Source organism: Macaca mulatta, chromosome X (genome assembly GCF_049350105.2).
Source record: "Macaca mulatta isolate MMU2019108-1 chromosome X, T2T-MMU8v2.0, whole genome shotgun sequence".
NCBI lineage: Eukaryota > Metazoa > Chordata > Mammalia > Primates > Cercopithecidae > Macaca > Macaca mulatta.
Window position 1 is genome coordinate 193,659 of NC_133426.1, and position 24,568 is coordinate 218,226.

Below are 24,568 nucleotides of genomic sequence, written 5' to 3' on the forward strand. Positions count from 1 at the left end.
GTGTATGTATATATGTGTATATGTATGTATATATATGCGTATATGTGTATATGCGTATATATATGTGTATGTGCATATGTGTATATATGTGTATATGTGTATATATGTATGTTGTATGTGCATGTGTATATATACATGTATACGTGTATATGTGTATATGTGTATATATGTATGTGCATATGCGTATATGTGTGTATGTGTGTATATGTGTATGTATATATGTGCATGTGTATATATACATGTATATATGTATATACATATATACATATACATTTTCAGTTGTATATATACAGATATATACATATCTGTATATACACAATATTTACGTTGATATTTAAATGTTATATTCATAAATGTATTTGTATACATTTAAATATACGTATCTTAACAACAACTACGTGTCATAGGCAGCAAATGCAAACGTCAGCCATCAGTCAGACTCCACAAAGATCTGTGTTTGTTGCGGCTCCCATGACAAGTGACCACACGTTAGGAGACGGCAAACAACAGAAATTAACTTTCTCCCAGTTCTAGGTATAGAAATCTGAAACAAGATATGGGCAGGACCACACTTCCTCCTGAGGCTCGAGGGGAGGGTCCTTCCTGCCTCTCCCAGCTCCCGGGGGCTCCAGGCATCCCTGGGCTTGTGGCCGCATCACTCCAGTCTCTGCCTCCGTCTCCACGTGGCCTCCTCTGGGTCTGTGTCTCCTAAGGACACCTGTCATTGCATTTAGGGCCCACCACAAAGCCAAGATGATTTCATTTTGAGAGCCTTCACTCAATTGCATGTGTAAAGACCCTATTTCCAAACAGGTTCTTGGGGGGGGTTAGGACTTGAACAGCTCTTTTGGTGATCACCACTCAAGTCATTTAAATTGTGTTCAGTTCCTTCTGGAGGCTCTAGGGGTGGCTCCTTCCTGCCTCTCCTAGCTCTTGGGGGCTCCAGGCATCCCCTGGGCTTGTGGCCGCATCACTCCAGTCTCTGCCTCCGTCTCCACGTGGCCTCCTCCTCTGTGTCTGTGTCTCCTCCTCTGTCTCTTACATGGACACTTGTCACTGGATTTGGGGCCTGCCCTACTCCAGGATGATCTCATTTCAACCTCACAATATCTGCAGAGACCCGGTTTCCACACAGGTCTCGTTCCCAGGTTCCAGGGGACGAGAGTTTTGGGGGACGTGAGTTTTGGGGGATGGCGTCCACCCCTCCCGCCATGCCTGTGCCCGTGCTGTGGGCGGGCGGCCGAGCACCTCACAGCAGGTGGCAGGGACGGGCCCAATGGTGACATGTCCGCGTGTGCTTTGCTCTCAGGGAGCCACGACACCATGACCTACTGCCTGAACAAGAAGTCCCCCATTTCGCACGAGGAGTCCCGGCTGCTGCAGCTGCTGAACAAGGCCTTCCCCTGCATCACGCGCCCCGTGGTGCTGAAATGGTCCGTCACCCAGGTAGGGTCTGAGTGGTGCCCTGTGGGCTCAGGAGGCAGATGGTGACTGTGGCTTTGCAGCAAAACGCAGCCCCTATCCCAGCCAGGGAGACAGGATGAAAACCAAAACCTGCTGCCCACCCAGAGCCCCCTTCCCAAAGGCAGAGGAGAGGGGAACACTGTTTTTATTTGCTTATTTTATTTTAGTTTTCTTGAGACGGAGTCTCGCTCTGTCGCCCAGGCTGGAGTGCAGTGGCACAATCTCGGCTCACTGCAAGCTCCGCCTCCCGGGTTCAAGCAATTCTCCTGCCTCAGCCTCCCGAGTATCTGGGACTACAGGCGCCGCCACCACGCCCGGCTAATTTTTTGTGTTTTTAGTAGAGACGGGGTTTCACCGTATTGGCCAGGATGGTGTCCATCTCCTGACCTCGTGATCCGCCCGCCTCGGCCTCCCAAAGTGCTGGGATGACAGGCGTGAGCCACCGTGTGCCCGGCCTGTCTCCTTCTTTCTGCCCCAACTGCAGCCCCTTCTGGTGACAGCTGGAAAGAGGGTGACTGGGGACCTGCAGGGACGTGGGTGAGACCCGTGTCAGGGCGGGGGCAGGTGGTCCCCGTGGCTGCAGAGCTCCCAGCACCAACAAACAGCTGTTGTTTCAACGTCCACGTCCCCCTGGACAGCAGGACGTGTGGGTGGACAATCCCGCAGCCCGTCCCTGAGCCCCCAGACGCGGCGCTCAGCCAGGCCGACCTGACGGCAGCCTCTGTCCACAGGCGCTGGACGTCACGGAGCAGCTGGACGCCGGGGTGCGGTACCTGGACCTGCGGATCGCTCACATGCTGGAGGGCTCAGAGAAGAACCTGCACTTCGTCCACATGGTGTACACGACGGCCCTGGTGGAGGTGCGGCCGGGCTGAGGGGGACGCAACGGGGAGAGCCGGAGGTGGCCAAGCTCCCGTGGGGACGAAACAGCCACATGCAGATCTGGACAGGAGATGCTCGGCCTTTAATGGGATGGGGACGTCACCTGCAGACCCAGACAGGAGACGCTGACCCCTGGGAGTCCGTGACGGGGATTTCTTTGTTGCTTTTTTTTTTTTTTTTGAGATGGAGTCTTGCTCTGTCGTCCAGGCTGGAGTGCAGTGGCACGATCTTGGCTCACTGCAAGCTCCGCCTCCCGGGTTCAAGCAATTCTCCTGCCTCGGCCTCCCGAGTAGCTGGAATGACAGGCGTGTGCCACTGTGCCCCGCTAATTTTTCTATTTTTAGTCGAGATGGGGTTTCACTGTGTTGGCCAGGCTGGTCTCGAACTCCTGACCTCAGGTGATCCGCCCAGCTCTGCCTCCGCCTCCCAAAGTGCCGGGATGACAGGTGTCAGCCACCGTGCCCGGCCTTCCCCGTGTTAGAGTCATGCAGGACTCAGTCCGGCCCCCCGCCCTCCCCAGGACACACTCACGGAAATCTCGGAGTGGCTGGAGCGGCACCCGCGTGAGGTGGTCATCCTGGCCTGCAGGAACTTCGAGGGGCTGAGCGAGGACCTGCACGAGTACCTGGTCGCCTGCATCAAGAATATTTTCGGGGACATGCTGTGTCCTCGTGGGGTGAGGAGGGGGAAGGACGTCCCCACGTCTGTCCCGGGGCAGGGGGATCGTGACCCTCAGACTCCGTCTGCCACGCCCTGGGTGTGGGTGCTGCGATGATTCCTGTAGCAGGCGAAGCTGCTGAACGGGGCTCCCGGCTCTCCCGCAGTGCGGGAGGGACCCTGGTGAGAACTGCTTCCCGTGACGCGTTTGGAAATGTGTGCAGTGCCAGCCGGGCGCGGTGGCTCACGCCTGTCATCCCAGCACTTTGGGAGGCCGAGACGGGCGGATCATGAGATCAGGAGATCGAGACCATCCTGGCTAACACGGTGAAACCCCGTCTCTACTAAAAAATACAAAAAACTAGCTGGGTGAGGTGGCAGGTGCCTGTAGTCCCAGCTACTCGGGAGGCTGAGGCCGGAGAATGGCTTGAACCCGGGAGGTGGAGGTTGCAGTGAGCCGAGATCGCACCACTGCACTCCAGCCTGGGCGACAGAGGGAGACTGTCTCAAAAAAAAAAAAAAAAGTATATATACACACACACACACAGCATCTTCCTGGCTCCATGGAGCCCCCACCCCCGGTCAGCGTCCGTGTTGTTTCCCCAGGGGCCCAGGCAGCAGCCTCAGAACGGCAGAGACACGTGCCTGCCCCGTTCTGTACGCGGGGCCCCCCGTGTGCACATCTGTTCCTGGCTACAAATGTTCCTTTTAAAACATTTGTAAAGTAAAAGAAAAAAGTTTTTTGATACTGAGTCTCGCTCTGTCTCTCAGGCTGGAGTGCAGTGGCGCGATCTCAGCTCACTGCGGCCTCCGCCTCCCGGGTTCGAACGATTCTCCTGCCTCAGCCTCCCGAGTCGCTGGGATGACAGGCGTACACCACCACGCCTGGCTAGTTTTTGCATCTTTTTTTTTTTTTTTTTTTTGAGACGGAGTCTCGCTCTGTCGCCCAGGCTGGAGTGCAGTGGTGCGATCTCGGCTCACTGCAAGCTCCGCCTCCCGTGTTCACGCCATTCTCCTGCCTCAGCCTCCCGAGTAGCTGGGACTACAGGCGCCCACAACCGCGCCCGGCTAATTTTTTGTATGTTTTTTAGCAGAGACGGGGTTTCACCGTGGTCTCGATCTCCTGACCTTGTGATCCGCCCGCCTCGGCCTCCCAAAGTGCTGGGATGACAGGCGTGAGCCACCGCGCCCTGCTAGTTTTTGTATCTTTAGTAGAGACGGAGTTCCACCACATCAGCCAGGCTGGTCTCAAACTCCTAACTTCAGCTGATCCACCCGCCTCGGCCTCCCAAAGTGCTGGGATGACAGGCCTGAGCCACCGCGCCCGGCCAGAATTTCATTTTCGGTTTATACTCACATGTCGGGCCGTCCTCCCTCTCCGGCGTCCACACTTCTCGGCCTTCCTCTCTCGCGGGTGCCCCCCGTATCCCCGGCTCTCCTCTCTCCCCCGCACCCTTAACTCTGGTCCCTTGCAGGAGCTGCCGACGCTGCGGCAGCTGTGGTCCCGAGGACAGCAGGTCATCGTCTCCTACGAGGACGAGAGCTCCCTGGGCCGGCACTGCGAGCTGTGGCCAGGAATCCCCTACTGGTGGGGAAACACGGCGAAGACCGAGGCCCTCATCCGCTACCTGGAGACCATGAAGAGCTGCGGCCGCCCAGGTACCAGGGCGCGCCTGCTGGGGGTGGATTCCACACGGCCTCCTGGACGCCCTGCCGGAGGCCAGGTCCACGTGGACTGAAAACAATTTAAAAGGAATCCAGGAACTGGGCGTGGTTAAGCCTGCACCTGCAATCCCGGCACTTTGGGAGGCAGAGACGGGCGGATCACAAGGTCAGGAGATCGAGACCATCCTGGCGAACACGGTGAAACCCCGTCTCTACTAAAAATACAAAAAATGAGCTGGGCGTGGTGGCGGCACCTGTAGTCCCAGCTACTCGGAGGCTGAGGCAGGAGAATGGCAGGAACCCGGGAGGCGGAGGTTGCAGTGAGCCGAGATCGCACCACTCTACTCCAGCCTGGGCAACAGAGGGAGACTCCGTCTCAAAAAAAAAAAAAAACACCCAGGGAGAAAGCAGTCCACATACATTGGTGGGAGGAGGGATCAACAAGGTGTGGTCCATCCACGCTGTGGAATATTATGCAGCCATGAAAAGGAACGAGGCTCTGATGGGCATGAACCTTGAGGACATCACGCTCAGTGAGAGAAGCCAGACACAAAAGGCCACATAGTGTGTGAATCCGTTTACACGAAATGCCCAGAACAGGCCAATGCAGAGACAGAAAGAGGATGAGTGGTTGCCGGGGGCTGGGGAGGGGAAATGAGGACGGACTGCTTCACGGAAACGGGGTCTCCCTTTTGGGGCGATGAGAATGTTCTGAAACTAGGGAGAGGTCGGAGTTGCACAATGTGAACGCACTCTTTATTTTATTTTTATTTTTATTTTTTTTTGAGACGGAGTCTCACGCTGTAGCCCAGGCTGGAGTGCAGTGGCGCGATCTCGGCTCACTGCAAGCTCCGCCTCCCGGGTTCCCGCCATTCTCCTGCCTCAGCCTCCCGAGTAGCTGGGACTACAGGCGCCCGCCACCGCGCCCAGCTAATTTTTTGTATTTTTAGTAGAGACGGGGTTTCACCGTGGTCTCGATCTCCTGACCTTGTGATCCGCCCACCTCGGCCTCCCAAAGTGCTGGGATTACAGGCGTGAGCCACCGCGCCCGGCCAGCACTCTTTATTTTTTTAGTTAATTCTTTTATAGAGAAGGGGCCTCACTGTGTTGCCCAGGCTGGTCTCAAACTCCTCGTGTCAGCTGGGTGTGGTGGCCCACACCTGTGATCCCAGCACTTTGGGAGGCCAAGGCGGGTGGATCACGAGGTCGGGAGATCGAGACCATCCTGGCTAACACGGTGAAACCCCGTCTCTACGAAAAACTAGCCGGGCGTGGTGGCGGGCACCTGTAGTCCCAACTACTCGGGAGGCTGAGGCAGGAGAATGGCAGGAACCCGGGAGGCGGAGCTTGCAGTGAGCCGAGATCGCGCCCCTGCGCTCCAGCCCGGGTGATAGAGCGAGACTCTGTCTTGGAAAAAAAAAAAAAGGGAACTTTCTAGTATGTGAATTTCACAATTTTTGTAAGAGAGCCACCGAGGGGCTGTGAGGTGCAGGCAGCACTGGCAGGAGCCCGAGGGCTGGAGGAAGGAAGGTCCTCCCTGAGGGGATGGTGGCAGGTGCGGCCGTCTCGGTCCTGCTGCATCCCACGGGGTCAACGTAAAACCCAGCTCACCGGCCGGGCAAAGGAGCAGCTTTTGTCAACTTGGTCTCTCGCCCTCACAGGTGAACCAGATTAGACTTCAGGAATGTTTCTTTTTTTTTTTTTTTTTTTTTTTTTTTGAGACGGAGTCTCGCTCTGTCTCCCAGGCTGGAGTGCAGTGGCCGGATCTCAGCTCACTGCAAGCTCCGCCTCCCGGGTTCCCACCATTCTCCTGCCTCAGCCTCCCGAGTAGCTGGGACTACAGGCGCCGCCACCTCGCCCGGCTAGTTTTTTGTATTTTTTTAGTAGAGACGGGATTTCACCGTGTTAGCCAGGATGGTCTCGATCTCCCGACCTCGTGATCCGCCCGTCTCGGCCTCCCAAAGTGCTGGGATTACAGGCCTGAGCCACCGCGCCTGGCCGATCTCGGCTCATTTTAACCTCCGCCTCCCAGGTTCAAGTGATTCTCCCGCCTCAGTCTCCCGAGCTGGGATTACAGGGGCACACCACCACGCCTGGCTAATTTTTTGGTGTGTTTTTACTGGAGAAAGGGTTTCAGCCGATTGGTCAGGCTGGTCTTGAACTCCTGACCTTACATGATGATCCCCTGGCCTCAACCTCCCAAAGCGCTGGGGTGACAGGCGTGAGCCACCGTGCCCAGCGTAGAAGTGACCGTTAAAAACCACTCAGAGAACTTGGCCATAAACGTCTGTTGACTCTGCTGTCTCTGGCTGAGGAGTCAGTCCAGCCGGTCAACACCGGGGCACTGGAACGGACGTCTGGGGCAGCTTCCGCAAACACAGCTTGCAGACCGCATCCCTCTGCCCCCAGAGATGGTGGCTCAGCAGATCTCCGTGGAGACCGAACATGTGCATTTGTAATTACTGCAGAGGCTCCACTTAGAGAATCACTGGTCAATGTCAGCCCTCTCCGTAAGCCTCATAACAGACGGCACAGACTTAGTGCCTCAGACAACAGCATTCTTCTCTGTGTATCACATGGGATAAGAACGTGGACATCTTTGGGGCCATTATTCCGTCTCCCACGTGGGGTTAGGACGTGGACATCTTTGGGGCCATTATTCTGTCTCCCACGTGGGATTAGGACGTGGACATCTTTGGGGCCATTATTCCGTCTCCCACGTGGGATTAGGACGTGGACATCTTTGGGGCCATTATTCCGTCTCCCACGTGGGGTTAGGACGTGGATACCTTTGGGTCCATTATTCCGTCTCCCACGTGGGGTTAGGACGTGGACACCTTTGGGGCCATTATTCCGTCTCCCACGTGGGGTTAGGACGTGGACACCTTTGGGGCCATTATTCCGTCTCCCACGTGGGATTAGGACGTGGACACCTTTGGGGCCATTATTCCGTCTCCCACGTGGGATTAGGACGTGGACACCTTTGGGGCCATTATTCCGTCTCCCACGTGGGATTAGGACGTGGACACCTTTGGGGCCATTATTCCGTCTCCCACGTGGGATTAGGACGTGGACACCTTTGGGGCCATTATTCCGTCTCCCACGTGGGGTTAGGACGTGGACACCTTTGGGGCCATTATTCCGTCTCCCACGTGGGGTTAGGACGTGGACACCTTTGGGGCCATTATTCCGTCTCCCACGTGGGGTTAGGACGTGGACACCTTTGGGTCCATTATTCCGTCTCCCACGTGGGGTTAGGACGTGGACATCTTTGGGGCCATTATTCCGTCTCCCACGTGGGGTTAGGACGTGGACATCTTTGGGGCCATTATTCCGTCTCCCACGTGGGGTTAGGACGTGGACATCTTTGGGGCCATTATTCCGTCTCCCACGTGGGATTAGGACGTGGACATCTTTGGGGCCATTATTCCGTCTCCCACGTGGGATTAGGACGTGGACATCTTTGGGTCCATTATTCTCCCACATGGGATTAGGACGTGGACATCTTTGGGTCCATTATTCTGTCTCCCACGTGGGGTTAGGACGTGGATACCTTTGGGGTTGTTCACCACCCACCACGTGTTTGTTTGTTTTTCTGGGGGGATGGAGTTTCGCTCGTTGCCCAGGCTGGAGTGCAGTGGTGTGATCTCGGCTCACTGCAACCTCCGCCTCCCAGGTCCAAGCAATTCTCCTGCCTCAGCCTCCCGAGTAGCTGGGATAACAGGCACCTGCCAACACGCCTGGCTAATTCTGTATTTTTAGTAGAGATAAGGTTTCTCCATGTTGGTCAGGCTGGTCTCTAACTCCTGACCTCAGGTGATCTGCCTGCCTCTGCCTCCTAAAGCGCTGGGATGACAGGCGTGAGCCACCACGCCCGGCCCCACCCACCACCGAAGTTCCCCTGATTTCCTTGTTGGATGTGATGCTTTCCAACTCGAATTCCTGAGATCTGAACGTCCAACCATGTGACTAGGGGGATCAACGGGCAGGTGAGTCACCTGACGGTGTAAACCCGTCCCCACCGCCCTGTTGCAGGAGGGTTGTTCGTGGCCGGCACCAACCTCACGGAGAACCTGCAGTACGTCCTGGCGCACCCGTCCGAGTCCCTGGAGAAGATGACGCTGCCCAACCTTCCCCGGCTGAGCGCGTGGGTCCGAGAGCAGCACCCGGGGCCGGGCTCACGGTGCACCAACGTCATCGCGGGCGACTTCGTCGGAGCGGACAGCTTTGTCGGGGACGTCATCGCTCTCAACCAGAAGCTGCTTTGGTGCTGACGTGGGGGTTCAGGACGCGGGGGCTGAAATTTCACCCACTACTTCCAAGTACCGTGACTTTGTTGGGGCCAAATATTGGGGATCATAGGACCGATAATATGTTTTCTTTTTCTTTCTTTTTTTTTTTTAAATCGAGATGGGGTGGTCGGGCGCGGTGGCTCACGCCTGATCCCAGCACTTTGGGAGGCCGAGGCGGGCGGTTCACAGGTTCAAAAGTTCAAGACCAGCCTGGCCAACATGATGAAACCCCGTCTCTACTAAAAATACAAAAATTAACCGGACATAGTGGCAGGTGCCTGTAATCCCAGCTACTCGGGAGGCTGAGGCAGGAGAATCGCTTGAGCCCGGGAGGCGGAGGTTGCAGTGAGCGGACATCCTGCCATTGCACCCCAGCCTGGGTCACAGAGTGAGACTTATTTCAAAAAAAAAAAACAAAATAGAGATGGGCTCTCACTCTGTTGGCCCGGTTGCTCTGGAACTCCTGGCCTCAAGTGATCCTCCCACCTCAGCCTCCCAAAGTGCTGGGAGGACAGGCAGGAACCACCACGGCAGCCCGAAATATGTTTTTTTTTTATTTCTGTATTCTCCTTGCTGTGGCGTCTGGGCCCCTTACAGACCCAGGGAAACACTGACCTCTCACAGCTCACTAATTACGAACAGGACAACAACCCACTTAGGGGCCAGCCTGCCTTGTGCAAGCCAGGCAGCCCCTCGGCTGCTCTCACACCAAAGCCTAGTATATGTATGTGTGTGCGCATATATGTGTGTGTATATAGTGTATGTGTGTATGTATGTGTGTGTATATATATAGTGTGTGTATATATGTGTGTATATGTGTGCGCATGTGTATATACATATATACGTGTGTATATATGTGTATATACATGGTGTGTGTGTATATATGTGTGTATATACATATATGTGTGTATATATGCGTGTGTGTATATATATATTTTTTTGAGACAGAGTTTCGCTCTTGTTGCCCAGGCTGGAGCGCAGTGGCACCACCTTGGTTCACTGCAACCTCCGCCTCCTAGGTTCAAACGATTCTCCTGCCTCAGCCTCCCGAGTAGCTGGGATTGTAGGCACACGCCACCACACCCAGCTAATTTTTGTATTTTTAGTAGAGACAGGGTTTCACCACCTTGGCCAGGCTGGTCTCGAACTCCTGACCTCAGGTGATCCGCCCACCTCGGCCTCCCAAAGTGCTGGGATGACAGGCAGGAACCACCATGCCCGGTCGCCAATATTTCTTTAGTTTTTAGGGACAGGGTCTTGCTCTGTCACCCAGGCTGGAGTGCAGTGACGCAGTCATAGGTCACTCAGCCTCAACCTCCAGGGCTCAAGTGATCCACCTCAGCCTCCCGAGTAGCTGGGACTCCAGGGGCACACCCCCACGCCCGGCTAACTTTTGTATTTTTGGTAGAGATGGGATTTCTCCATGTTTCAGAGTCTGGTCTCAAATTCCCAAGAGTTTCACTCTTGTTGCCCAGGCTGGAGTGCAGAGGTGCGATCCTGGCTCACTGCAACCTCCACCTCCCGGGTTCCAGGAATTCTCCTGCCTCAGCCTCCCGAGTAGCTGGGATTACACGCGTGCACCATCACGCCCGGCTAATTGTTTTGTATTTTCAGCAGAGACAGGGTTTCACCGTGTTGGCCAGGCTGGTCTTGAACTCCTGACCTCAAGTGATCTGCCCACCTCGGCCTCACAGAATTGCTGGGATGATGGACGAGAGCCACCACGCCCGGCCTATATGTCATTTTCTATGTCACTCGTTGGAGCTGCTGGTTCAAGTTCTCAGCCACGGTGGACACCAGCCACCACTTTTCTTCCCCTTTCCCGAGGAGGTCTCCCGTTTATTTCATGGTGTAACAGCAGACGTCAGAATTTCTCAGGATGGTCCTCAAGAGGGTTATCCAGTCCATGCTGGAATAGGTTCTCTTTGGGACCTAATGACTCAATTTCCAAAAACCTGCTTCCGCTTTTGGTACCCAGTTGCCACCCGGGAAATGGGGAAATGAAGGTGCCCCAGATCCAGAAACACGCAGTCCTGGGGAGCAGCCAATGGCTACGTCAGCCCCACGACTCTGCTGGATCAGGGCTCGGGAAGGGCCTGCGGAGACGCCAAAGTTGCAGGGAACCTCTCTGACTTCCACTGGCCCCGAATCCCCATCGGGAAACCCTGGGGTCTGTCGGGAGCGTTCCACACCACCCCCGAATTCATACAGATCGTTTCAGTCAACGAAGACAAAGTCAAGTTTGTGTATGACTTTGGTCACCACCAGTGCAGCCAACACAGCTTTGGTGGCTTTCAGGATGGCAGGCGGGAGGCGTCTTTAGAAAATGTTCATTCAGGCCGGGCGCGGTGGCTCATGCCTGTCATCCCAGCACTGTGGGAGGCCGAGGTGGGCGGATCACAAGGTCAGGAGTTCGAGACCAGCCCGGCCAACAGGGTGAAACCCCGTCTCTACTAAAACACAAAAATTAGCCAGGCGTGGTGGCAGGTGTCTGTAGTTCACAGCTACTCAGGAGGCTGAGGCAGGAGAATCACTGGAACCTGGGAGGCAAAGGTTGCGATGAGCTGAGATCGCGCCACTGCACTCCAGCCTGGGTGACAGTCCGAGACTCCAAGTCAAAACAAAAAAAAAAAGGAAAAGTTAATTCATAGGGCACGTTTTTCAGGTCAGAGGTTTTAAAAAATCAAGTTGTGAGGCTGAGTATGGTGGCTGGGCACGGTGGCTCACGCCTGTCATCCCAGTACTTTGGGAGGCCGAGGCAGGCGAATCACAAGGTCAGGAGTTCGAGACCAGCCTGGCCAACATGGTGAAATCCTGTCTCTACTAAAAACACAAAAAACTAGCTAGGTATGGTGACGCGCACCTGTAATCCCAGCTACTCAGGAGGCTGAGGCAGGAGAATCATTGGAACTCAGGAGGCGGAGGTTGCAGTGAGCCGAGATCGCACCACTGCACTTCAGCCTGGGCGACAGTCCAAGACTCTGTCTCCAAAAAAAAAAAAATGTTAATTCAGGCCGGGCGCGGTGGTTCACGCCTGAATTCCAGCACTTTGGGAGGCCAAGGCGGGTGGATCACAAGGTCAAGAGTTCAAGACCAGCCTGGCCAACATGGTGAAACCCCATCTCTACTAAAAATACAAAAATTAGCCGGGCGTGGTGGCAGGTGCCTGTAATCCCAGCTCCTCGGGAGGCTGAGGCAGGAGAATCGCTTGAACCCAGGAGGCGGAGGTTGCAGAGACCTGAGATCACACCACTGCACTCCAGCCTGCATGCAGGTGAAATTCTCCCTGCATCTGTTAGCGGATGGTCTGTGACACACGTCCTGGTCTGGTTTGAAGTTTCTTCTTTAATAAAACTGTTTTCTTTCCCTTCTACTTTTGTGGAACAGTTCTCTGTGCTGTCGGGAAACTTGATTTTTAGTCATTGCCCCGACGCCACCATGGGACATGAGACCGTGTGTGAACACAGACGGGCGGAGGGGCCATTCGGTGCCCACCAAGGGCCACGGCTCACGACAGGTGCAGGAGGAACTGGAAACGCTGCTGACAGAAGTCAGAACACAGGTTTAATGTCCTGCTACGGAAACATTCCGAGGGGAGCCAGTTCACGGCAGGCACCGAGGGCCCGCTGGAATCGTGTGGAGTGGACGCTCGGGCGAGACCCCCTTTGGGGCGCCGTGGCCGTGACACCAGCCTGCGCGTTCATCCCAGCAAATGGCTGGGAACGAGGCGGGCCCAGAGCCAGCGAGGGGGCACCCGGCTGTACCCGACACCCGGCTGCACCCGACACACAGCAGCAACGCCACAGCTCCCCAGCCCTCCGCGGGGGTCCGTTCATCCTGGAAAGAGCTTCCGGAATTTGCCGTAGGCCGAGTCGCTGATGATGACCGTCACATCGGCCGCCCCGTCCTCAGGGATCACGTCCACGTCCTGAACCGTGGCCTCCTTATACAGCCAGCTGGGGACAGACGCGGGTTGTACGGAAGCAAGCAGAACCCGTAAGTATTTGCTTAGTTTCACAGTAAATAATGATGCTAAAAAGAGCTTAGCCCAAACTATTCATTCATCAGACTGTTCTGTTTCCCTTCGTTTTTTTTTGTGAGACGGAGTCTCGCTCTGCCGCCCAGGCTGGAGGGCAGTGCCCGGATCTCAGCTCACTGCAACCTCCACCTCCCGGGTTCACGCCATTCTCCTGCCTCAGCCTCCCGAGTAGCTGGGACTACAGGCGCCCGCCACCTCGCCCGGCTAGTTTTTTGTATTTTTAGTAGAGACGGGGTTTCACCGTGTTAGCCAGGATGGTCTCGATCTCCTGACCTCGTGATCCGCCCGTCTCGGCCTCCCAAAGTGCTGGGATTACAGGCTTGAGCCACCGTGCTCGTTTTTTTAAGATGGGGTCTTGCTCTGTAGTCCAGGCTGGAGTGCAGTGGTGCGGTCATGGCTCACTGCAGCCTCAACCTCCTGGGCTCAAGCCATCCTCCCACCTCAGCCTCCCAAGTAGGTGGGACGACAGGTGTGCGCCTCCATCAGCTGCTTTGTTTTTTTGAGACAGAGTCTCCGTCTGTCGCCCAGGCTGCAGGGCAGTGATGCAATCTCAGCTCACTGCAACCTCGGCCTTCTGGGTTCCAGCAACTCTCCTGCCTCGGCCTCCTGAGCAGCTGGGACGAAAGGCGCCCGCCACCAGGTCTGGCTAAGTTTTGTATTTTTAGTGGAGACGGGGTTTCGCCTAGTGGGCCAGGCCGGTTCCTCGAACTCCTGACCTCGGGTGATCGGCCTGCGTCAGCGTCAGCCTCCCGAAGTGTTGGGATTTTACAGGCGTGAGTCACCGCGCCTGGCGTTAACTGTTTATTCTCTGTAGAGATGGGATCTCACTGTGCTGCCCAGGCTGGCCTCAAACTCCTCAGCTCCAGCAATCCTCCTGCCTTGGCCTCCCAAAGTCTTGGGGTTACAGGCCTGTGCCACTGCATCCAATTCGAGCTCCCTTGCTTATCGGTAGGGAGACCTACATCCCTCGATTGTCAGCACAGGTTAGGCACCTGTTGTATGCAGTCACCAACATCCATTTGATGCAAACCCATTCATCGCGTCTGGACATCCTAAAGCTCTCGGGGGATCCCCCAGCTCTTCTCGTACCCACCGAAAGCCCACCTCAGTGGCAGAGACGGGCACATCCACAGCACCATCCCGTCTCCTGCCCCGGCAGGCCGCTCACCTGAGCTGGGCCCCGGCGAGCCTCACGCGGAGAGTGAGGATCTGTCTCCCGGTCGCCTTCAAAACGGCCGCATCGAGCTCAGCCTTCAGCTCCTGGAGCCCGTGGCCCAGCAGGGCAGACACGGGCACGGCGTTCGGTTCCGTGGGGCTGTACCTGCCGGGGTGGGGGTGCCACAGGCCCCGCTCAGCCTCAGGGCGGCCGGACGAAATCAGGGTCCTGCCCTGGAGTCCGCTGCCCACGGGGTACAGCCTGGGGCCAACTCCCTGTGCTCGGCTGCCACCGCTGCGGTTCACAGGAGGAGACGGGGCATCTCCCCACCCGGCCCCAGTGCATGCAGGGGAAGGAGACGCCTGCGGGCACCAGGGCCGCACTCACCCGGGCACGAGGTCCACCTTGTTGTGAACCTCCACCATGGAGTCCAGGAGCGGGGCGGGCAGCTGCAGGCTGTGCAGTGTGGACAGAACGCTGCGTTTCTGGAGCTCCACCTCGGGGTGGCTCACGTCCCGCACGTGCACGATGAGATCCTGCGGGCCGGGCCGCGCGGTCAGAGCTGCGAAGCTCCTGGTGTCCGACCCCAAGCTTGCGGACCGGCCCGGGAGAGGGGCTGGCACGAGCTCCCCACGACAGGCTGGGAGTGGGAGGTACCCCTATGTGCAGGCCGCTCGGACACCCCGGGACCGGCCTTCCACGCCACAGTCAGCAGCTCTGCACCCCCAGACCCACGCACGAGGGGGTGCCGTGTATGACGACACCACCACCCGCCCACGCGGTGGGTCTTCAAAGCTTTGGGCAGCTTCATCCCCCTGTCAGATCTTTTGTCTTTAAAGGATGCTTTTTCTCGCATTTAAAACCTCTTACGGGCAGGTTCCTGATACAAACTATGAAAAACGCAGGGAAAAAAACAACCGTGTCCACTTCTACCACGTATACGGCCGGGGTATCCACGTCTCCTTTCTGTTTGTTTAGATGCACTTAATACAAATAATGTTTTTCCTGCAACCCCAGCACTTTGGGAGGTGGCTTGAGGCAAGGAGTTGGAGACCGGCCTGGGCAAGAGAGCGAGACGGTTTCTACACGAAGTACAAACGTGAGCCGGGCCTGGTTGTGCGCGCCTGTGGTCTCAGCTAGTCGGGAGGCTGAGGTGGGAGGATCGCTGGAGCTCAGGGGGTCCAGGCTTCCTGTTTGTACACGGGCTCACGGCGGCAAAAACACGGCCCTGAGTGTGGGTGAGGCTGGGGCCACCGCTCAGCCTCTGCCCCGGGGCATGGCTGGCTTCAGGGACACTCGGTCTGAGCCCCCGGAGGCACGTGTTGTTCTGGCCCCGAGTTCTGTGGGTATCCGAGCGCCGGGTCCCTGGCTGTGTGTTTCCGAACGCCCAGCCCTTCGCTGTGTGGGTGTCCGAGCGCCCGGCCCCTGGGCTGTGTGGGTGTCTGAGCGCCCGGCCCCTGGGCTGTGTGGGTGTCTGAGTGCCCGGCCCTTGGGCCGAGTGGGTGTCCGAGCGCCCGGCCCTTCGCTGTGTGGGTGTCCGAGCACCTGGCCCCTGGGCTGAGTGGGTGCCCGAGAGTCCAGCTCCTAGACTGAGTGGGTGTCCGAGCACCTGGCCTGTGGCTGTGTGTGTGTCCAAGCGCCTGGCCCCTAGCTGACTGGGTGTCCGAGCGCCCGGCCTGTAGCTGTGTGTGTGTCCAAGTGCCCAGCCCCTGGGCTGTGTGGGTGTCTGAGCGCCCAGCCCTTCGCTGTGTGGGTGTCCGAGCGCCCGGCCCCTGGCTGACTGGGTGTCCGAGTGCCCGGCCCCTGGCTAACTGGGTGTCCGAGCGCCTGGCCTGTAGCTGTGTGTGTGTCCAAGTGCCCCGCCCCTGGGCTAACTGGGTGTCCGAGCGCCCGGCCTGTAGCTGTGTGTGTGTCCGAGCGCCTGGCCCCTGGGCTGAGTGGGTGTCCGAGCGCCCGGCCTGTAGCTGTGTGTGTGTCCAAGTGCCCAGCCCCTGGGCTGTGTGGGTGTCCGAGCGCCCAGCCCTTCGCTGTGTGGGTGTCCGAGCGCCCGGCCTGTAGCTGTGTGGGTGTCCGAGCGCCTGGCCCCTGGCTGACTGGGTATCTGAGCGCCCGGCCCCTGGGCCGAGTGGGTGTCCGAGTGCCCGGCCCCTGGCTAACTGGGTGTCCGAGCGCCCGGCCTGTAGCTGTGTGTGTGTCCAAGTGCCCAGCCCCTGGGCTGTGTGGGTGTCTGAGCGCCCAGCCCTTCGCTGTGTGGGTGTCCGAGCGCCCGGCCCCTGGGCTGAGTGGGTGTCCGAGCGCCCGGCCTGTAGCTGTGTGGGTGTCCGAGCGCCTGGCCCCTGGCTGACTGGGTATCTGAGCGCCCGGCCCCTGGGCCGAGTGGTGTCCGAGCGCCCGGCCCCTGGCTGACTGGGTGTCCGAGCGCCCAGCCCTTCACTGTGTGGGTGTCTGAGCGCCCGGCCCCTGGGCCGAGTGGGTGTCCGAGCGCCCGGCCCCTGGCTGACTGGGTGTCTGAGCGCCCAGCCCTTCACTGTGTGGGTGTCTGAGCGCCCGGCCCCTGGCTAACTGGGTGTCCGAGCGCCCGGCCCCTGGCGTTCCCGCACTCACCGAGTGAGCCACGTCTTCCAGGGTGGCGGAGAAGGACTCGATGAGGCCGTGCGGCAGCTGGGAGAGGAAGCCGATGGTGTCCACGTACAGGACGGTCATGCGTGAGGGCAGCGCGCCCGCGTGGGCCGTGACGTCCAGCGTGGCAAACAGCTGGTCCCGCGGCCGGATGGCGGCATCGCCCGTCAGCGCCTTGATCAGCGTGGTCTTCCCTAGGAGGGCGTGGAGGTCGGGGAGCTGCAGAGACCCTCGCGTCCCAGCTCCCGGCGCGGCACCCGGGCCCTCCGAATGGAGACCACGGCACCCTCCTGGGTGGCCGCACCCCGGGCTACACGGCCCCCGAGCCCCTCGGGCACCCCCGGGCCGGACACGACGCGTGGGACGAAGCCGCCGTCGCCGCTCTCAGGCCGACGCAGCAGGGCCGCGGTGTGGACACAGGGCAGCTGGTGGTGCAGACGGTGTGTGTGTGAAGGCGTGGATGGGAGTGGGGTCGTCTGGGTAGATCTGGCAATGGCGTAGATGGTGGGATGGTAGAGAGGGGTGGTGCTGCTGTGGCTGGGAGGACAGCGTAGACGGAAGGGGACGCTGTGGTGTAGACGGGTGGACTGTGTAGACGGGGTGGTGGTCTAGACGGGGCAGTGGTGATGGTGTAGACAGGAGGATGGTGTAGACGGGGCAGTGGTGATGGTGTAGACAGGAGGATGGTGTAGACGGGGCAGTGGTGATGGTGTAGACAGGAGGACGGTGTAGACGAAGGGAACACTGTGGTGTAGACGGGTGGACTGTGTAGATGGGTGGTGGTATAGACGGGGCAGTGGTGATGGTGTAGACAGGAGGATGGTGTAGACAGGGGAGGTGATGGTGTAGACAGGAGGATGGTGTAGATGGGGCAGTGGTGACTGTGTAGACAGGAGGACGGTGTAGACGGAGGGAAGCCTGTGGTGTAGACGGGGTGGTAATGCTCTGGATAGTGGGACGGGATAGACGAAGGGGACGCTGTGGTGTAGACGGGTAGACTGTGTAGACGGGGTGGTGGTATAGACGGGGCAGGGGTGATGGTGTAGACAGGAGGACGGTGTAGACGAAGGGAACGCTGTGGTGTAGACGGGTGGACTGTGTAGATGGGTAGTGGTATAGATGAGGCAGTGGTGATGGTGTAGACAGGAGGACCGTGTAGATGGAGGGAAGTTTGTGGTGTAGACGGGGCGGTAATGCTCTGGATAGTGGGACGGGGTAGACGAAGGGAACGCTGTGGTGTAGACGGGTGGACTGTGTAGACGGTGGTGGTACAGATGGGGCAGTGGTGATGGTGTAGATAGGAGGACGGTGTAGACGAAGGGAACATTGGTGTAGACAGGTGGACTGTGTAGACGGTGGTGGTATAGATGGGGCAGTGCTGATGGTGTAGACAGGAGGACGGTGTAGATGGAGGGAAGCCTGTGGTGTAGACGGGGCGGTAATGCTCTGGATAGGAGGACGGAGTAGACGGCGTCCTCACCACAGCCCCGGTGAACCCCTCCAGAGAGACCACGGGGCGCCCCTCTCCTGGGCAAGTTCTCACGGCCGCTGGTGCACCCCACGCGGACACCGGGGCACCCTCCCTGGGCGCGTCCTCCCTGGGGTGCTCACCGCAGTTGGTGTACCCCACCACGGAGACCACGGGGAACTCCCGCCTCGTCCGCTGCTGCCGGAGGAGCTGCCTCTTCTTACGAAGCCTGTCCAGGGCCTTCCGGATCTTGGCCTCCTTCTCTCTCAGGAGACGCTGCTGCACCTGCATGAAGGACTCTCCTAAAAGCAGCCAAGACGGGGAGGCGTGAGCCACGCAAGAGCGGGGGGTGCCACCGAGGGTCCGCGAGGGCCCGGGGCCTGCTCCTGCTCCGGCATCTGGGGGCCCGGCCGCCTTCCCCAGCAGCGGCCCGACGCTGCCCCGTTCCGTGAGAAAGGGCCGTGCTCGGCGGAACGGGATCTCGCCTCCGGGCGCATCCACCCTGTGAGGCCCACGAGGGCTTCCCGTGACTCGGGGAGAAAGGCAAGGCCCGAGCACTACGGAGGCCTCCGACCGGGGCCCGGCCCGGGACGTCACTGGGAGTGGGGCTCAGGGACGCCCCTTCACATCCGAAGTCCCAGAACCTGGGGATGGGACCTGATATCGAAATATGCTCTTTGTAGGATCTCAAGAGGCCATCCTAGGTTAGGGTGGGCCCTAAGGCAATGACCTGTGTCCTAAGAGGCAGAGACCGGAGTGATGCGGCCACAAGCCCAGGGACGCCGGGAGCCCCCAGGAGCTGGGAGAGGCAGGAAGGAGCCTCCCCTAGAGCCTCCGGAGGAAACTGGATACAATTGTAGTGCATGGAACTGTGGTTCTCCTAAAAGCTCTGTCCACATCCTAATTCCCAGAACCGGTGAACGGGACCTTATTCGGAAATAGGGTGTTTGTCCTAAGTGAAGGATCTAGAAATGAGATGATCCTGGATTAGGGCAGGCCATAAATGCAATGACGGGTGTCCTAAGAGACAGAAGAGGAGACACAGACACAGAGGAGGAGGCCACGTGGAGACGGACGCAGAGACTGGAGTGATGCGGCCACAAGCCCAGGGACGCCTGGAGCCCCCGGGAGCTGGGAGAGGCAGGAAGGAGGCTCTGGAGGGAGCGCGGCCCTGTCCTCACCCTGATCTCAGACTTCCGGTCTCCAGGATGGGAGAGTATAGGTTTCTGCTGTTTAAATCCCCGGTTTGTGACTCCCTATTTGGGCAAAACCTCAAAGAACCACCATCATCTCCTATCTCCTCAAATGCCACCAGGAGACGAGCCCCCAGCCGGCCCCCACCCTGTCGGCATCTTCCAGGGCTGAGGGTGGCTGCCGCGGACGGACGACCGCATTCCCAGGACGCCCTGGGACGCGGCCGAGTTACCTGACCCCATGATGTAGCGTGAGCCGGCTCCCCGGTGCAGGTGGGCGACGTCCCGTTTCAGGTTCGACCTGGCGTGGGAACGAGACTGCCTCGCTCTCTGCGGACGCCGTCTCCCTCCCAGCAGAGGTCGAGGCGAAGATGAAGGGGGCACTGAGCTGGGGCCTCCGGGCGGAAGGGAGGGGCTGGTGCTGGGGCCCCCGCTCTGCGTGTAGCTCAGACGCTGTGACTGACGTGTGTCCCAGACCGAGGGGACCTCGCCGGGAGCTGGGGTGGGCGGTCGGGGAAAACCAGCCCATCAGGCCCCGGACAGAGTGACCCCACGGCACTTTTTTTTTTGAGACGGAGTCTCGCTCTGTCGCCCAGTCTGGAGGGCAGGGGCGCAATCTGGGCTCACTGCAAGCTCCGCCTCCCGGGTTTGCGCCATTCTCCTGCCTCAGCCTCCCGAGTAGCTGGGACTACAGGCGCCCGCCCCTGCGCCCGGCTAGTTTTTTGTATTTTTAGTAGAGACGGGGTTTCACCGTGTTCGCCAGGCTGGTCTCGATCTCCTGACCTCGTGATCCGCCCGTCTCGGCCTCCCAAAGTGCTGGGATTACAGGCATGAGCCACCGCACCCGGCCCCCCACGATGCTTTTCTTCCTCACGTACCCCCAGAACGACCTACAGGTGAGTACAGAACGGAGGGGCCCGGGTACCCCGTCACGATACCTGTGCAGCGGGATCTCCGCCAGGGCCACCTGAAGCCGGGCTTCCTTCGTGCGGGCGTTGCACCGGAAAATGTGCAGGACGACTGTGAAGCGGTCAAACACCTCCACGCCCCAGGCGGCTTCCAGTTCTTTCTACAAAAGGAGAGAGCGACTGAGGAGCCACAGGGGAAGGCCAGGCGCTGGTGGCCAACCGCAGAGGAAGGAGGACGTCTGTGTCATTAACTCCACCGTGTCCCCATCTGTCCCCCGCCCGGCGGGACACTGTGGCGTCCACGCCTTCATCACGGGGAATACGGAACAAACAGCCAGCCACGTTCTGTGGTACCTTGGTCGGGGCTGCCATCCTCTCCACGTTCAGGAAGACGCACGTGATGTCCGGAGACCCTCGGATCTTTTCTAACAGAAAGAGGGGGTCGCGTCAGAGGCCGGCCGTCCAGGTCCCTGGACTGCGGGATGAGCCCGCGATGCCCTCTGGAGTGCCCAGGTCACAGGCGTCCCCAGGAGCACGGGACCCAGGATCCAGGAAGTCGGTGTGGGAGAGGGTGTGTCTCTAGGGCTGTGTGTCTCACACACATACACAAGCAGACGGTGAAGACATCCGGGCAGGGACACACACACAGTAAACACAACCCAACAGGGACACAGACACACACAGTAAACACATCCCAACAGGGACACAGACACACACAGTAAACACATCCCAACAGGGACACAGACACACACACACACAGACACACACAGTAAACACATCCCAACAGGGACACAGACACAGTAAACACATCCCAACAGGGACACACACACACACAGACACACACAGTAAACACATCCCAACAGGGACACACACACACAGTAAACACATCCCAACAGGGACACACACACACACAGTAAACACATCCCAACAGGGACACAGACACAGTAAACACATCCCAACAGGGACACAGACACACAGTAAACACATCCCAACAGGGACACAGACACACACAGTAAACACATCCCAACAGGGACACAGACACGCACAGACACATATACAGAGACACACACAGTAAACACATCCTGACGGACAGACACACACACACGGTGAGCACATTTTGACAAGGACACAGAGACACACATGCACAGTGGACACAGCCGGTGGAACACACAGACACAGACACACACACACAGTGTGACACATCCCGACAGGGACACACACAGACACACATGCACAGTGGACACATCCCAGTGTGGACAGACACACAGATGGTGAACACATTCTGGTGCGACACACACACAGACGTGGTGAACACATCCCGGCCGGGATGACATGCATCCGAGTCAGGCAGGGAAGCGGACCCCCATCTGGGCAAGTGACCCAGGGAAACCGACCCCCACCTGGGCAAGTGACCCAGGGAAACCGACCCCCACCTGGGCAAGTGACCCAGGGAAGCGGACCCCCGACCTGGGCAAGTGAGTAGCATCTTCCCCACTCTGTACTATAAGCCGGACGGTCAAAAACCTGGGAAGCGCAAGGATCCCGTGCAGGACCCCGGCCTTACAGACTGCACGGGGAGCCACCCAGCAGGAGGATTTGGCTGTCGGGGCTGCAGGAGCAGGTGGAGATACAGCCGGTCCACTGCCCACCCTGTTTGTTGGACTCTATAAACCGCCCCGACCTAACCTTTAGCAGTTTAACTCTCTCCAGGGCCGGCTGTGAGTCTCGACACAGGTGCGGCCTCGGCGTCCTCCGACTCCTACTGGTGTGTGCTCCCGGCTCACCCGGGCAGCCCAAGAGGCCGTTTTCCCCCCGGCCCAGCGAGACCCCCGTCCTTCAGTGCGTCTGGCTCGAATGTTCTCGGCAGCAGCGGACAGGAAAGGAGGTTTGGGGAAGGAGCAGGTGTGGACGGACCCACCTGTCAGGTGTTGGAAGTTTCCTTTGCCGAAGACGAGCTTCCTGTCCGGTGATTTGGTGGATACGACCATTGTCTGCACCACGGACCAGCCGTCCAGCGTGTGCACCAGCGCTGTGGCCTCCGCCACCTGCCACTCGGCTGCGGGGACACAAGGGCCAGCGTGAGAGATGCTTCCCTTTGGGGTCGGCCCGGGGCCCCCGTGCACACCTGCCCAGGGAGGCCTCCCCCTGTCCTTGAGACAATGTCCCCTGAGAACGCACCCCCAGCCGGCGTTTGTCCCCAGATACGACTCCGTGCCCCGTAGGTCCTCTAAGCAGGAATCTGACGGGGGAGGGACGCCGGAGCCACAGCGGGACACGAGGGCGACCCTGCCTTACGTGGAATTTGGGCTCCAGGAGGGCGCAGCAGGGAACCGGGGAGCTGGGGGTGCTCAGGGATTACTGAAGAACCGTGGGCAGGTTTTGGGAGGAGAGAGGCAAGAGGTCTGCGCAATGTTGTGAGCAGTTTGGGGCTTCCGCTGTTCCAAGAACTGACCATTTTGGAAAACACCCGTAGAGGAAAACCATTCATCGACTACAGGGGCTTCCAAGGGGAAAAAAATCAACGTTTTTGAGACTCTGGCACATGCAGCGACGTATTCATTTGCATTTCCTCCTAGGGGAGTGGAGTGGGGTGGGGGGACTGGACACAGATTGGTCCGCTGGACACCCTCCCTCCCCTGACCCCAAACACGCCGTGCCTACCTCTAACCCAGGGGCAAGAGAAACGGGTCCCATCAGTGAGAACCAGCCCAGCCCAGCCCAGCCCAGCCCATGGGCTCCGCCCCACGGGCTCGACCTCACCCCATCAAACCCCATGGGCTCCATCCCACGGGCTCGACCCCACCCCATCCCGCCCCACGAGCTCCTCCCCACCCCACGTGCTCCTCCCCATAAGCTCCGCCCCATCACTTTTACCCCATAGCCCCTCCCCCTGAAGCCCCGCCCACGCACCTCCACCTATGACAGCCTCCCCTCTTCCCCATAAGTCCCGCCCTTTCACCATAGGCTCCTCCCCCGAACCCCGCCCAGGCACCTCCACCTACGAGATCGTCCCCTCAGAGCCCTGCCCCGGCATCACCATCCAGGAGCTCCTCCCTTAAGAGCCCCGCCCCTCAATGCCACGCCCTTGCGTCTCCACCTATCAGATCCTCTCCTTAGAGCTTCGCCCCTTGAAGCCCCGCCCCTACGTCCCCACCTCAGATCTTTCCCTCAGAGCCTCGTCCTGCGTCTCCTCCTGTGATTCTCCCGAGCCCCGCCCCCGAATCTCCGCCTATGAAATCCTCCCTGCAGGGCCACGCCCCTGCCTCCACCTATGAGATTGTCCCCACAGAACCCCGCCCCTGAATCTCCATCTAGGAGATCGTCCCCTCAGAGCCCCGCCCCTCAACGCCACGCCCTTGCATCTCCACCCATCAGATCCTCTCCTTAGAGCCTCGCCCCCTGAAGCCCCGCCCCTAAGTCGCCAGCTGAGCTCTTCCCCTCAGAGCCTCGTCCTGCGTCTCCACCTATGAATCTCCCGGGCCCCGCCCTCGAATCGCCATTTGATTCTCCCGAGCCCCGCCCCCGAATCTCCACCTATGAAATCCTCCCTGCAGAGCCACGCCCCTGCGCCTCCACCTATGAGATTCTCCCCGGAGCCCCGCCCCTGAATCTCCACCAATGAGACTCTCCCCTCAGAGCCCCGCCCCCAGATCTGCAGCTCCCGTTTCTGTCCTGGAAGCCCCGCCGCGGTCACCTCGCGTCATCTGCGGCTTTCCCGGGCCCCACTTGACGTCAGGGTGAACCAGACACACGCGCTGGGTCCCCGCCGGCAGCAGAGGCTCTCCCTGCAGCAGCTCCTCCTCCGCGTTCTCGTCCGCATCTTCCGGCTCCTCCTCGTCGTCTTCCGCGCGGCTTCGGCCGCCGTCCGCCCGCAGACCCGGCCCTCCGCCCCATGGCCCCTCCAGATTCCCGGGGCCCCTGCGGCCGACAGCGGCGAGCGCGCGCGCGGGGCAGGACGGCGCGGCTGCCCTCGGAGCCGGGAGGCCGCGGCCCACGCGGGAGAGCCGCAGTCCCCGGCGTACGGCGGCCCGCAGGGCCCACATGGCGCGTCGGGCGGCTGAGCCGTGGGGCGGGGCTGCCCACAGGCCGATCTCGTCACGTGCTCGTGATTGGCGTGCGGCCGGGGCGGGCTCACCAGCGCCTCTCCTCGGCACAGGGCGTGTTCCTCATTGGTCATCCCGCGTCACGTGCTGGTGATTGGCGTGCGGCCGGGGCGGGCTCCCCA

General features: G+C 59.2%; 2 protein-coding genes and 2 long non-coding RNA genes across 17 annotated transcripts in view; 1 reads left to right on the forward strand and 3 right to left on the reverse strand.

Moving 5' to 3' along the window:
* The window catches only part of LOC114674777 (PI-PLC X domain-containing protein 1), a 36,690-nt gene extending 13,806 nt beyond the window's left edge, over positions 1-22,884 (forward strand). For 4 of the 13 annotated variants that reach the window (XM_077987990.1, XM_077987994.1, XM_077987998.1 and 1 more), the window contains exons 3-8: positions 1,310-1,446; positions 2,196-2,324; positions 2,867-3,022; positions 4,479-4,662; positions 8,704-12,956; positions 20,199-22,884. In XM_077987990.1, the coding sequence (XP_077844116.1) occupies positions 1,310-1,446; positions 2,196-2,324; positions 2,867-3,022; positions 4,479-4,662; positions 8,704-8,942 (845 nt within the window). In that variant the 3' untranslated portion in view covers positions 8,943-12,956; positions 20,199-22,884. The remainder of the gene's footprint in view (positions 1-1,309; positions 1,447-2,195; positions 2,325-2,866; positions 3,023-4,478; positions 4,663-8,703; positions 12,957-20,198) is intronic. The other 9 variants (XM_077987996.1, XM_077987991.1, XM_077988001.1 and 6 more) reach the window with 9 other exon arrangements.
* LOC144338441 (uncharacterized) lies at positions 1,607-8,862 on the reverse strand. 2 transcript variants are annotated; one of them, XR_013412610.1, is made up of 4 exons: positions 8,730-8,862; positions 2,878-2,979; positions 2,173-2,449; positions 1,607-1,987 (listed from the first exon to the last, which is right to left on the reverse strand). It is a non-coding gene; the product is annotated as an uncharacterized LOC144338441 (long non-coding RNA). The 2 variants fall into 2 exon arrangements; XR_013412609.1 differs by having other exon boundaries at positions 1,607-2,449.
* On the reverse strand, positions 6,058-8,682 carry LOC144338443 (uncharacterized). The gene is made up of 2 exons (XR_013412612.1): positions 8,480-8,682; positions 6,058-6,837 (listed from the first exon to the last, which is right to left on the reverse strand). It is a non-coding gene; the product is annotated as an uncharacterized LOC144338443 (long non-coding RNA).
* Positions 12,286-24,402, reverse strand: GTPBP6 (GTP binding protein 6). Its single transcript, XM_028842021.2, has 10 exons — positions 24,038-24,402; positions 22,262-22,399; positions 20,698-20,768; positions 20,374-20,504; positions 19,669-19,736; positions 18,386-18,544; positions 16,760-16,968; positions 14,543-14,691; positions 14,168-14,320; positions 12,286-12,916 (listed from the first exon to the last, which is right to left on the reverse strand). Exons 1-10 carry the CDS (start codon positions 24,384-24,386, stop codon positions 12,793-12,795), a joined length of 1,551 nt encoding a protein of 516 aa, XP_028697854.2. The 5' UTR covers positions 24,387-24,402; the 3' UTR covers positions 12,286-12,792.
* Positions 24,403-24,568: the final 166 nt, after the last annotated feature.